Below are 14,011 nucleotides of genomic sequence, written 5' to 3'. Positions count from 1 at the left end.
CTACAGATACCTAATGTGCTGATACGAAATACGTTGCTCTCTCGGACATCCAATGGAGACACACGGCGTGTTATTCGACTTGTTGCAACCAACACTCATAATCATGAGACGATACAACATCCAATGGGACATCTGTTCAGCGCGGCTATCGTCGTGAGACCACTGGCGAGGCCTTTCACAGCTTCTCCATGCGCAGACGCTGTGTGTGCTGGCGCAGAAATAGACGCCCGTGGATGGCTGGGCTTAGCGCTCGTGTTACACACACTTGAGATGATCCTCCAGGTTCCAGTTTCACACTCCCCGTTTGCGAGCAGGGCTCTGATCTGATCCCTGCCTGTAGGCGTGAGATTTGGCCCTGTTGGTCATGCTTCATTCATCCTTTGCAGGCATTGGGGTTCCATATCTATCTGGAGAAAGTTGCCCAGCGGAAATGCCGAATACAGCATTTACACCAAGAACCGGGTACAAGCACCGCGGCCTGGGAATAGTACTGTAGATCCGCAGCTGTTGGATCAGTGCCGCCCAATCCGCCTCGCTTTATATGAACGGAGTTCACTACCTGATAGTAATTGGACTCCGTAGGAGCACATTGCGGAAACAGAAGCCGGCTCGTGAAATATGCGTGGCGATAGGCGCGCTAGGGGGCGTGGACAATACCACATCAGTTATCATGGAGCGAGCTGTAGCGATCCTGTATCTCTCGCTAGATGACTCAATGCTATATTACTGGAATCTCGCCAAAGGATCGTCTATGCCTAGATACTGTAATATCGCCGTCGGCTGATATATCATTCCGGGGAGATAACGCCGGGAAGACATGCCGTTGATTGTTCGTGAAACTCGCATGAGATTGTTGACATCAAGGCGGAAACGAAGCATCTACAGTACAGCGGCGATTTCGTAAGCAGCCTTACTGAGCTGTCCGAGTACGGATGTCTTAGCAGAGATGCACCAGCCACACTTCGCACTAGCCACGATTCCCTCGTCCAACTTCCAAACAGCCCGATTCGCTGTGGCGCTGCGCAAAGATGACAGACAGCACATGGCGATCAAAGCCAGTCGACGACGGCGTTTGACGACGACTGCCAGAGAGCAAAATCCGCGAGTCCGTGCGAGACCGTCTAGTCTAGGGGCTCCTCCGCTGTGAGCAGCTCCATGCTGCCGCTTCTCTCCATCGCCTCTCTCCCCCAATGAGTCGCCTGGCACGTGCCAGCCTTCTCCGAACGGTTCTGCGGCCGCCTCACCAGCTCCCGAAACGCGGACACGGCCCGACATGATGCTGCCGATGGTCGCATTGCTATGGCTGGGCTGCTCGTTGCTGTGGCCGGTCGGCGCCATGCGCTCGGACTATCTGGCCCAGCTGCGGCAGGACACGGTGGACATGTTCTATCACGGGTATAGCAGCTATATGGAGCATGCTTTTCCCGAGGACGAGGTGGGTTATTTGTCATCAGACGTCCTGTACATATAGTAGACAATATAGCTGACCAGTATGCTTTGGTAATTTTATCTAGCTACGTCCAATATCGTGTGCTCCCCTGACGCGAGATCGAGATAATCCCGGGCGAATCAGCTTGAACGATGCTCTTGGCAACTACTCCCTGACTCTGATAGACAGCCTGTCCACGCTTGCGATTCTGGCTGGTGGTCCGCAGACGGGCTCATATACTGGACCACAGGCTCTGAGTGACTTTCAAGATGGCGTGGCCGAGTTTGTGCGCCACTACGGAGATGGCAGAGGAGGACCTTCTGGTGCTGGGATACGTGCTAGAGGCTTCGACCTAGACAGCAAAGTCCAAGTGTTCGAGACTGTCATCCGTGGCGTAGGCGGCCTCCTGAGCGCACACTTGTTCGCCATCGGAGAGCTACCCATTACTGGATACAACCCGAAGCCAGAGGGAATCGCAGGCGATGACCCCTTGGAACTGCCTCCCATCTCGTGGCCAAACGGATTAAAGTACGACGGCCAGCTGCTAAGACTCGCTCTCGATCTTTCTGAACGACTGCTTCCTGCTTTTTACACCCCAACCGGTATCCCATATCCTCGGGTCAATCTCCGCAGCGGCATCCCCTTTTACGTCAACTCTCCCCTCAACCAAAACCTGGCGGAGGCAATGGAGGAGCAAAGCGGCCGTCCAGAGATTACCGAGACCTGTAGTGCTGGGGCTGGGAGCCTGGTTCTTGAGTTTACCGTCTTGAGCAGACTCACGGGTGACCCTAGGTTCGAACAAGCTGCCAAACGAGCCTTCTGGGAAGTGTGGCATCGCAGGAGCGAAATCGGCCTGATCGGTAACGGCATCGACGCCGAACGAGGGCTGTGGATTGGGCCCCATGCGGGTATCGGTGCAGGCATGGACAGCTTCTTTGAATATGCGCTCAAGAGTCACATCCTTCTCTCTGGCCTGGGCATGCCCAACGCTTCTACGTCTCGCAGACAGAGTACGACCAGCTGGCTGGATCCAAACTCCCTTCACCCCCCTCTACCGGATGAGATGCACACGTCAGATGCCTTCCTTCAAGCGTGGCATCAAGCTCACGCGTCGGTCAAGCGGTACTTGTACACTGACAGGAGCCATTTCCCCTATTACTCAAACAATCATCGTGCCACAGGCCAGCCATATGCCATGTGGATCGATAGTCTGGGTGCTTTCTATCCGGGGCTTCTAGCTTTGGCTGGTGAGGTTGAGGAAGCTATTGAGGCCAATCTTGTCTACACGGCCCTGTGGACTCGGTATTCTGCATTACCTGAGCGCTGGTCAGTTCGCGAGGGTAATGTCGAGGCAGGCATCGGCTGGTGGCCCGGAAGACCCGAGTTTATCGAGTCCACATACCACATCTACCGTGCTACCAGAGATCCTTGGTACCTTCATGTCGGCGAGATGGTTCTCCGCGACATCATGCGCCGGTGCTACGCTGAATGTGGCTGGGCCGGGCTTCAGGATGTTCAGACGGGCGAGAAGCAAGATCGCATGGAGAGCTTCTTCTTGGGAGAAACGGCAAAGTACATGTACCTGCTGTTCGATCCAGATCATCCGTTAAACAATATGGATGCCGCCTATGTCTTTACCACAGAAGGCCATCCGCTTATCATACCAAAAAGCAAGCGAGGGAGTCCTAACCGAGAGAAAACTCGCAAAGTGAAGAAGAGCAAAGACGTCGCAGTCTACACCTATTATGATGAACAATTTACAAACTCTTGCCCTGCACCAGCAGCGCCTCTAGAGCACCATCTGATGAGTTCAGCCACTGCGGCCAGGCCAGACTTATTTGCCGTTTCTCGGTTCACAGATTTATATAGGACGCCCAACGTACATGGCCCTCTCGAGCTGGTTGAGATGCGTGACAAGAAGAAAGGACGAGTGGTCGGGTACAGGGCCACTTCAAACCACACCATCTTCCCGTGGACTCTTCCACCGAGCATGTTGCCCGAGAACGGAACATGTGTTGCTCCTCCCGAGCGTATCATATCGCTGATAGAATTTCCAGCCAATGATCTTACCAGCGGCATAGCTTCGCGGTTTGGCACGCATCTTTCGTGGCAGACGCATTTAGGACCAACAGTTAATATGCTGGAAGGATTGAGACTCCAGCTTGAGCAAGTGTTGGACCCGACTTCAGGGGATTACAAGTGGAGGATTACGCATATTGGCAATACTCAGCTGGGACGCTATGAAACCGTCTTCTTTCACGCCGAACACATCAAGCATCTCAAGGACGAGGTGTTTTCCTGTAGGAGGAGGAAAGATGCGGTGGAGATTGAGCTACTCGTGGACAAACCAGAAATTAGCAACAGCACGCTTGAGTTTTCCGAAGAACTGCTCGACGATGAGATGGATGACATGATGGACAACGACACGATCAACGCCGAGAATCTAGCATCAAACTCGTTGTTTCAATCACTACTCCGCGCTGTGTCCTCCGTCTTCGAACCCGTCTACACAGCTATTCCAGCGTCAGACGCCAGCGAGGGCACTGCCAAGATATACAGCTACGACGCATACACGTCGACCGGTCCCGGCGCGTATCCCATGCCGTCTATCCCAGACACCCCCATCACCGGCAACCCGTTTTACAACGCGAAATACCCAGCGTTCAACTTCCCCTGGTCGACCGTCTATCTCGCAGATCAGGCCTGCGACGGGCCGCTCCCTGCGGCCGCGCCGCGCGAGCATCAGGTCATTGTCATGCGCCGCGGAGGCTGCTCCTTCAGCCGCAAGCTGGACAATATCCCGAGTTTCTCGCCCCACGAGAAGTCGCTACAGCTAGTCATCATCCTCGACGAGCCGCCTACTGACGAAGACGGCGCCGACGAAGACGACGAGGGTGTGGTCCGCGATAGGGGAGACCTCCCTCGGCCGCTGCTCGACAGGGAGCAGACCACCCCAAAGGGGATGAAGCGCCTCCACGGTATCCCCATGGTCCTCATGAGGGCCGACCAGGGCGACTACGAGCGCTTTGGCAGAGCCATGGGCGTAGGCATGAGGAGAAAGTATCGGGTCGAGAGCCAGGGGCTCGTGGTGGAGAATGCCGCCGTCTTGTAGGGGTGGCATTTTGGCATATACAATACATGACATGTTTATATATATATAAGGAACAATTAGTTACATATCACACGCATATAGTATCAGCATTTTTGCATAGATGGGTATGAGCGTTGCAGAGAATGAACTCGAAGAGGAGGAGGAGTTTGTGGAGTTTGTTATTTGGAAAATAGGGTAACCTTGAATAACTTAGATAGAAATCCATATTATAACGACATGATGAATAAGTCCTTGACCATGGCCATATCTATAAAGTGAAATTGAAGCATTCAAGTACTAGCACCAGTCAAGAAACGTCACTGATGAATGCAACTGCCGACATCATTATGCGTACCGGCTCGGGGCCATGTGGGAGCAACTTAATACACGTAAAATAAAAAGCAAAGAGATGAGTTTCATTGCACAAAGTCCCTAGCCGTGATTATTAAATATGCCCACCTTGATCCCAACAATTTTCCATCCCAACGTCTTTTTTTCTTCTCTCCGTAAACCCACTCGTCCTCGTCATTCGCCGAAGATTCGTTTCCTTTGGTTTCCCCTCCGCAAAATCCTTAGCAAGCGCAAGGTGGTCTATGTCATATGTATATATAAAACGTATAAGTAGGAATGAGGACAGAGCACGTCATCCAGTCGCCATTCCCGATGAGAGAAAAAACGCTTTCCATAGTCTATTGGTTTTTTGATTGTAATTTGCGAAAGAAACCCCCATATTGAAAAAAAAAAAAAAAAATTGAAAATAAAAAAAAAAAATGGTAAGGAGATATATAAGATGAGTTTTAGGAAAAGATTCAACGAAAAGATCCAAGCAAACAACTTTTGATGCATATAAAAAGCGTGCCGATAAGGAGGACCACAGGAGTCATCATTATCCCCCCAGCATGAGAAGAATCGTCCGTCTTTGCGCCTCGAGTCGATGTGGGGAAAAGGGCATCGAGAAGATGAGAATGTTTCGTCCGAGAATGCTTCTAGTCGACGAGGGCTAGTGGTGTTGAGAAAATTGTTTTCCAATCATGTCGTCTGTTGTGGGATGAATGGCGCCGCTTATGGAGAGAATAGGACATGAGGGCTTTTTCTCGAGAAGGATTTATGGGTTCTCAATGAGAATAGTAGTAGGAGCGCTGAGCTTCTCGCGGCCGTTGAGGCCAGGAATCTCGAGAATGAAAAGGTAACCAATGACCTGACCCTTGAGCTGGTGAACAAGATCCGCCGCCGCTGCCGCCGAGCCACCTGTGTGCGAGTTAGCATCTTGATATCTGTGGGAGATGTGCCGAGGTAGGTAAAGGATTGGCGATGGGCGCACAATGCGTGCCAATGGGTTCATGAGATGTGGGATCGTGCAATGTGATCATGGATAGGACAGGATCGCAGGTGGAATCATAGATGCAACTTACCCGTCGCAATGATATCGTCAACAATCAACACCTTCTGCCCCTCCTTGATGGCGTCCTGCTGCATCTGGAACAGGTCCTTGCCGTACTCCTTGATATACTCGGCAGTGACGCAAGGGCCGGGCAGCTTGCCCTGCTTTCTCACAGCGGCAAAGGGAACGCCGAGGCGCAGAGCCAGACCAGGGCCGAAGAGGAAGCCACGGGCGTCGAGGCCGACAATGACATCGGGCTTGCTGTCGCCAAAGGACTGGGAGATTTGCAGCTCGAGGGCGGACAGCAGGGTGGCATGGGCATCCGGGTTGGCGAAGAGGGGCATGATGTCGACGAAGTCAATCCCTGGGATGGGGAAGTCGGGGAACTCGCGCAGCGTCTTGCGCAGGCTTATCTGTGCACTGGCGAGTTGGGCGGCGGCGGAGGAGGCGGCGGAGGGCTGTCGTCCCGAGGCATCTTGGCTGTTGGAGGAGGAGGTGGTGATGTCCTGAGGCTCAGTGGAGGCGGACATGGTGAGGAGAAGAAAAAAAAAAGAAGAAGAGAGGAGAAAGAAAGAAGAAGAGGAAAAGAGGAGGTGAGAGAGAGTCAGAGGAGGTTAGGCAGACAGGATGCAGACAGCAATAGGAGCAGACTTCTGGGGTGGTGTGAATTTTTTGTTTTGGGGTGGCAGGATAAGCCGAGATAGCACGAAACGGGAATTGATTTTTTTTTTTTCTTTCTTTTTTTTCGTCTACAGTAAGTACAGTATGGCGGGCAGCGCAGAGAACAGCGCGCGCAAAAAAGGAGGGGTGGTGTGTACTTTTTTTTTTTTTTTTTTTTTTTTTTTTTTTTTTTTTTTGCCCTTTCCTTTCCTTTTTCTGGTGCTTGTGTCTCTCCTTCCTCCAGCATTTTTTGGTGGGGAAAACAAGTACAGTCTATGCAAAAAATACACAAAAATTCATTCACAGCTGGCAAGAGCAAAGCGCAGCGCAAATGGAGGGGGTGCACACAGCAACAGCACAGCAGCAGAGGGGAAGGTACGATACGATACGATGCAGTGGTTACTGCAGCTTGTGTATCAGAAACATCGAGCTACGGCTGCACCTGCTCCGTACCTTAGTCCAGATTACCCCGTCGGTACCTGCTCCATGCAAGCAAAAGCAATTGCCCATCAAGTCTCGGGCCGGTAGCCAAGCGCTGGGAGATGCCTGTCGCCTCCGAGAAAATATGGAGTACCGAGTACCTTCGCTCAAAGCTCGGAGGAGCAACGTGGCCGTCACAAGCAAATGGAAATTGCCAAACAAGTTTCTCCCATGCTAGGTTCTCGGTACGAGTAGGTTTGATGCTACTGTATCCGTACTCGTACCACGACCAGCTACAGCTACACCTATCCAGGTACCGGTTGGGCATGAGACGGTACCTGCTGTCGGCCGTTGTGGTGCACAAGTACATCCCCAACGCCGCAAGCTACCTCCAAGCAAGCCAACAGACATGGAAGTTCCCCAACCTACTGCAAATGGACCGCCGGGCCGCCGCTCAGCTTCCAAGTCCCGTCAACTGTCGGTGTGTTTGCTGGGCTTTGCTGGACTGGGCTGGAGCTTCAGTTTCATGTCCCTTTTGGCTCGCTGCTACTGCTAGCACTGACTGGCTCAGCCGCCCGGATAAAATCACTCAGGTTCCATCTGGGAACCAAGCATCGGGACTACTGTACGCACTCCTCCCCAAGCTGGCAAAGGCTGCGTGCGCGATAATCATCCTAGCACCTGGTAGCAATACTGTAGCAAGCAGTCCATCGACCTGCTATACCGGGCATTGTCATGGATTGCCAGGTACCTGTAGTGCTGTGCTGTACTTGGTACCGTCGCGACAAAGATGAGGCTGGTCAGTCACTGCCGAGCCGGGCCGTTTTTTTTGTTGCAGCCCGATATGATGCTGGCGAGGATGAAGCATCAATGCCCGGGACCTCCGTAAGATTAAGGTGGTAAGCCATGTTATGCTAATGCTATGCCATGCCATGCCATGCCAGGCTTTGCTGTAACACTAGAGCAAGTTCCATATCTCTGCTGCTGTACAGCAAATGTGCTAGATGATGATAGTACTGCAATCCCGAGGCACGAAAAAGGTTCAGTCCCATCTTTATCTTGCAGTATCTACCTACCTACCTATCTATCTAGACCTACAGTATCTATCTGCCTTATGGACCAGACAGGCCATCAAGCCCCCCCAGGTCCGTCCAGACACACGGCCGCTATTCCGATCCATCGCCCTCGCGGGCAAGCAAAGCAGCAAATGGCGGGCCAAGACGCTGCCCAGGCGTGAGATTCATTGGCCGCAGAGCCACCGCGCGAATGATATGCATGTACTCTGTATTACACCTTGCCTTGGAACCCCATCGGCCGCTGCTTTAGCATGCAGCGAAAGACTGCCTTTCCTTTTGATCGATGGCTAGTAGAAAGAGTCTCTGCGTTTACCGTTTTCCACCTCGCTTCGCCCCTTGTTCCGCCCTGTTTCGCCCTGTGTCAACTTGCTTGTCTTCTCGTCGTATTATTATAAGTGATGATTGCTGGAGCAAGTGGGTGTTATGTAGTATCTACTATACTTATGAATGAGGCCGAGTGCAAAAGCGACATGTCATGGCCTTGGTGGCTCCGTCCTCGGTTCATTTCGTCACTCATCTCTCATCCATCTCTTTCTTGGTGCATTTTATTCATTTTATTCACCGTCTCATCAGCCGTGTGTCGGTCTGGAACTGGGCATGAGCTCTGTGTACTGGCTGCATCTCGCAAACACACACACACACTCACTCACACACCCTTTGCCTTCTCTCGCCGTCGCCGCATCCAATATCAAGATAAGGCTGGCACATGTTGCGCAAAGCTTACCCACCTCCACAAACGCTTCCGTGTCACCATCTTCCCGTCTCCCCGATGTGGCTTGTTCTCACAGGTTCGTGCTCCGTAGAAAACACAGACAGCAGCGACTGGCTATTGGCAACAAAGTTAGAACTTTAAAGGGCCAGCGTCCGTCCTCCTTGTTCCCGTCATCCGTTTTCCCACCCCTCCTTTTGTGGCACGTTCCTGTCGTAACCGTCGTACGCCTATTACACAATCGATGGCGTGAGGACCCCATGCCGTGCCTATTAGTGCTCCGGCCTTTTTTGCTCTTGGGTGCGACCGTGCCATGCTGGCCTTTTTTTTCTTTCTGGCGGCTATATCCTGTACTTGCATACCTACGGAGTATGCTGAGAGAGAATGAATTATTATTACAGCATCAATGGTATAGTAGGTGCATGTCTCTGGGGAATCAGATCAAGCCGGAACCTATGAGTCAACGCCCAGCTGCATTCGAAATGCAACCAGCCACGCCAAGGCCATGCTATTCTCCCTATACCAGCCGCCCATTCGTCCATTCTCCTGCTCCATCCATCCATCCATCCATCCATCTGCGAGTATCCAATTGATACTTTGCTGCGTGTGCTTTATACTTGCCAAGGTCCGCGTACCTCTAAAGTTCATCACAGAATTGCAGCTTCAGCGCAGCCCGATGCATTCCAGCCCACACAAGCGGTTTCATTATAAATATCCATTCATAGCTGCCTGTTCTCAACATTGTGGAATCATCTCTCTGCAGCCTAAAAGCAAACCGTCTCATCTTACTCCGTACATGGCCGTGTTTTCTTCCCTACTCCATTCTTCCCCAACCCCAACACCCCGCCAGCGTTCTATCAGCGCCACAGCGCATTAGCCTCATCACCTCATTGCTCACTGGTCTGCAAACATCGCGCAAGCGGTGAATTTTTCATCTCGGGAATTGACATTATATAATAGCATGTAGGCTAAGATTGACACATCCAAGTGCCGAGGAAATCCATTTCCTCCCCGTTCATCAAAGTAAGCTATAATAATCGTAAAGAGCAGCTTCGGAGCAGCTTCACAACCAGCATCCAATATCTCTTATCGATAAGACATTATGTAATCAATCCTGCCGGGAAGGGAAATTTTGCTCCTCTCCCAAACCTCAAATCGCATCTCCAAAGCCCTGTGACGACATACAAAACCCGAACAGCAATATCAACCTCCAAACACCAAGGAACATACCCTTACCTTGTATTCTGTCTCTCCGTTTTCAAAGCAAAACACAAAAATAAAAACCCAACGATGTCTTTCCTCGGAATCGGTCGTCCCCAGCCCACCTCGGAGCAGAAGATTGCTGCCGTCGAGGGCGAGATGCGCATGATGGCTGATACCTACAACCGGTAAAACTCTCTCTCTCTTATCATGCGAATTGGGGAGGAACATTTACTAAATATAAACGCAGCCTGCAAAAGACTTGCCAGAAAAAGTGCGTCCCCACCGACTACCGCGAGGGCGAGCTCAACAAGGGCGAGTCCGTCTGCCTCGACCGCTGCACCGCAAAGTTCCTCGACACGTCCATGAAGATTAGCGAAATCATGCAGCAGCAGGGCCAGGCAATGGGCGCGGGACCTCAGGGCGGACTGTTCTAAAAAAGGGACGGTCCCCTCGTGTAAAGCTATAGAATACCAAAAAAAGAAAACACAAGAAAGAGGGAGATCAATTGATATCGACAATGTCTTCTTCCTGGCCGTGAAACATGGACGTCATGGGAATTTTTGTACGATTATATGTGAGGAGTTAGTTGCCTGCGTTTTAAGGGGGGCTTTGATGATATGATGGGAATCATGGATATACATATGTCATGTCAAAGATGTATAAAGCTATCAAAGACTATACTGAGTGCTGTCTAGGGGGGCAGCTTCGTCATCGTGACGAGTCAACAAAACATATCCTCTGCGAAAATGGTATCTATCCTCTTGCAAGAAAGACAATAAAGCGAAAAAGAGACATGGAAATGAGTAAAACGCCAATGTTCCATGTATGCCGTATGAATGTAATGATTTTCCAACTCCAGCCCAGTTTTCCAGCAAATGATGATTAAGAATGATATAAGAACCAAAGAGTTCGAAGAAAAAAACACAACAAAGGAACGAGAGAGCAAGACTCCAACACGGTATATATAGTTGTTTCATGATACAGACCTGGTGATATGGGGTCCGGTCCCCACGCCGGTCAAGGTTCTCACAAACCAATGCAGCCAGCTTTCCGTCTCGAGCTGCTTTCTCAGTTCGTCCGCTCGTCTTTCGACGTCTTCAACCTGTCTCTCAAAGTTTTGGATGCCGTCTTCCACGTCGTTGATTTTCTGCACCAGTGCGTTGATCTCGTAATCGAGGCGTGCCGTAAGAATTTCAATCTCCTTAACGCTCTCCGTCAGGCTTGCACGTTCTTCCGCTAGCATTTCGTCCGAGTTGTACTTTACTCGATGATAGATTTCGCTGAGTTGATGGTGCAGATTCTGTATTTCCGCCTTGTCTCTGCTATATTTGTCGTCAAGCAGTTGGACAAACTTGATCTTGTCGTTGACCCAGGGTTCGATGCCATACACAATGTTATCAATGTATTGGGCGAGATGACGAGCATGTACAGCTCGAGCTTCAGCCTCCTCTTCATCATCTGTCTCGTCCATTAAGTCGACGAGTTCATCCCAGGACAAGACGGCCTCTTCAGCGTCGCCGAATGACATGCGACGTGCCCACCTATTCTCATCGAGTACTCTCCTTGAGCATAGTTCTGCCACATCACAACTACGGCGTCTTGAGAGTGCCAGCTGTCGTAAATCTGATCTTTCCCGAATACCGGGACAGATGATTTCGATATCGCTCTCATCACCGATTGATGGTACGGCCGAGGCGGTCCGGCGGTGTGAGTACTGGTACATATCCGGACCGAGATTTTCCAACGACCTATCTGATTCTCTTGGTTTCCTCTCATACTCGAGCAGCCTCGAAGCTTTCAAGTCCGCCGTTGATGAGGGCGAAGACACCGCCACAAGTCCAGGCAAAGCGTCGGGGTCTCCCCTCTTGATAGCAGAGAGATATTCCTCCGGCTTCGTCTTCCAAGTAAAGGCTCGGCTGACCACAGCGGCAGGGCTCGGCGGAATGCTGAGAGTCTGATAGTTGGCAGATCCGTTTCCGTTTTCCAAGACATCCTCCTTAGTTGATATGGACAGCCGCGTTCCATGACCTCGTCCCCTAGCACCAACCACATCTTTAAAACGCCCAAAGCCTGATCGAGCATCGCTCATTTTCCCGGCAACGCTCTTGAACACAGTTTTGTGTAGCGCATCTCTTTCTCCTGCACTCTCCAGCATGCTCATAGTTGGACGAAGAGTAGTCCCAACATCTGGAGAAAGTAGCTCATCTTTCCGCTTCATCTCCAATTCATCCTCCACTGGTAAGGAGTGCGTTCGTTTTCCGGGCTGGCTACTTGCTTCCGTCTTTGGAAGCGGCGGAACTACATCTTGATCTTGATCATGATGTTCAAGGGGTGTGCGGCGCGGCTTGCCATGCCAAAGCCACTTTGGCCTCTCACCATATGCCAAGCTGGCAAATTTGTCAATGTCCACGGTCTCAATATCGGCAAGACCACCCTTGTCTTTTCCGGACACCATGTCAATAACAATCTCTCCCCTTTTGCCTCCAATTTCTGTAACTGTCGACTTGATGGCCTTTTGTACACCCCAGTCTTCTTTGACCGCCGCTTTCGTGGTTGCCGTGTGCAATTTGAAGAGTGTTTGCTGGTCTAATCGCCGTGTCCTTTCCAGCTTCAGGGCCTTTTGAAAGTAGGAAATGCCCCGTTTGGTGCTCTCGAGATCAAAGACGTCCTTCGTCACAGGAGCACCTTGTGAATGTAGCCGGTTCCTCGCGCCCAAAAGCATCCCCAACAGAGCTGCAACTGTCGATGGCCCCAAGATCCCATCTGTCGGTTCATAGTTGTAGTGCTCGGCCCCAACCTCGGTCCACCAATTGCTAATCGCCTTCTCCGTGACATCGCAAAGCAGGCCGTCAATGTATGCGTGATCCAACTTGTCGAACATGAACAAGGCAACCTGGCAAAGCTTAATGAGTTCCACCACCGACTGATTGAATGGGATACGATCACTGGTTCTGTACAGCTGCTGGAATTTGGACTGCGTCGCTTCGGTGGGTTCTGTAAGCGTGAGACCAGATCGCCCTGAACATCCTAGCCGTTTCAAATCTTCATTCACAATAAACAAGTGACGGTGCTTCCGAAGATCTCCATCAGGCACTGCGATGACGGTGAGCGATGAAGGAAAACTGCTGAGGTTCGTGATCATGAGCTCTCCTAGCTCGGTGTTCTTTGGTCGTGCATGGTTTTGTTCCGTCTTCTTTAGGTATAATCGGACTTCCTCGGACAATAGGCTTTCGTCTGCCGGCACCGCCAGCACCCCGACCACGATGGAATCCTTGTCATTGCCGGTGTAGGTCGCTATAACCAGAGTCGGCGGTTTCCTCGAGCAGGCCCACTGTTCGACAAGATATAGATCGTAGCCGCAGAGGACGCTTCGTCGCTGGACCACTTCCACGCATGGGTCGTTTTCGAGATACCTGGGGTAGAGACGGTCAGCGGCGCTGCAGCCTGCAACCTGAAGCTAGCAACCTTGGACTCTCGTCGAGACTTACTTGAAAGCGATGGGGTCTGGGAAAACCAGGTGTCGCTGCGGCACTGCAGAGCTAGACGCCGCGGGCCTCGAGTCTACCAGCTGCATCTCAGGGAGAGTCGATATGCCGTCTGGCGGAAGAGGTCGAGTGGTTCGGCGGTCCAGCTTGGACGTCCCGGAGAAGTCTTCGTCTCGGTAGACCCTCCCGTCTTGGGAGAAGGACGGCATGGGCATGAAGGACATTGTGGAGTTGGCCAGCCCCTGGAGGCAAGCTAATCAAGGAGCATCTTTGAAGGCAGCAAGATCCAGAACCAAAGCCAGGATCTGGGCCGGGCTGGCGATCCTGGAATTATGGCGCCTGCACGTTCGCTGTGGCTTAGTACGTGTATAGCTGGAAGCGGCATGTGATGTCAGGTGGCAGCGCACTATTAACCACTACTCCAGACTCGAGACTTTGGTGCCTTGATTGATGCATCTTTGAAGCTGCAGCTAAAGAGCAGCGGCCTGCTTCCGGCTCCAGAGCGGGGCACGCCTGCTCCTTAACGGGGTTCACCGCTGATCCGAGGCTGCTAGTGA

General features: G+C 51.7%; 4 protein-coding genes across 4 annotated transcripts; 2 read left to right on the top strand and 2 right to left on the bottom strand.

Moving 5' to 3' along the window:
- Positions 1 to 1,273: 1,273 nt before the first annotated feature.
- T069G_03714 (glycosyl hydrolase family 47 domain-containing protein) lies at positions 1,274 to 4,541 on the top strand (the record flags this gene model as incomplete). The annotated part of the gene is made up of 4 exons (XM_056170924.1): positions 1,274 to 1,435; positions 1,515 to 1,711; positions 1,772 to 2,439; positions 2,506 to 4,541. 4 exons carry the CDS (start codon positions 1,274 to 1,276, stop codon positions 4,539 to 4,541), a joined length of 3,063 nt encoding a protein of 1,020 aa, XP_056031816.1.
- Positions 4,542 to 5,625: 1,084 nt separating this feature from the next.
- On the bottom strand, positions 5,626 to 6,431 carry T069G_03713 (phosphoribosyl transferase domain-containing protein; the record flags this gene model as incomplete). Its single annotated transcript, XM_056170923.1, has 2 exons — positions 5,626 to 5,768; positions 5,933 to 6,431. The coding sequence occupies 2 exons, from the start codon at positions 6,429 to 6,431 to the stop codon at positions 5,626 to 5,628; spliced, it is 642 nt and encodes a 213-aa protein (XP_056031815.1).
- A 3,625-nt stretch (positions 6,432 to 10,056) lies between these two features.
- Positions 10,057 to 10,403, top strand: T069G_03712 (tim10/DDP family zinc finger domain-containing protein; the record flags this gene model as incomplete). Its single annotated transcript, XM_056170922.1, has 2 exons — positions 10,057 to 10,154; positions 10,217 to 10,403. 2 exons carry the CDS (start codon positions 10,057 to 10,059, stop codon positions 10,401 to 10,403), a joined length of 285 nt encoding a protein of 94 aa, XP_056031814.1.
- Positions 10,404 to 10,942: 539 nt separating this feature from the next.
- On the bottom strand, positions 10,943 to 13,678 carry T069G_03711 (uncharacterized protein; the record flags this gene model as incomplete). Its single annotated transcript, XM_056170921.1, has 2 exons — positions 10,943 to 13,382; positions 13,458 to 13,678. 2 exons carry the CDS (start codon positions 13,676 to 13,678, stop codon positions 10,943 to 10,945), a joined length of 2,661 nt encoding a protein of 886 aa, XP_056031813.1.
- Positions 13,679 to 14,011: the final 333 nt, after the last annotated feature.

The sequence above is a fragment of the Trichoderma breve genome, chromosome 2 (genome assembly GCF_028502605.1).
Source record: "Trichoderma breve strain T069 chromosome 2, whole genome shotgun sequence".
Classification (NCBI taxonomy): domain Eukaryota; kingdom Fungi; phylum Ascomycota; class Sordariomycetes; order Hypocreales; family Hypocreaceae; genus Trichoderma; species Trichoderma breve.
Note: the sequence above shows the minus strand (reverse complement) of the source record. Positions and strands in the feature narration are given on the sequence as shown.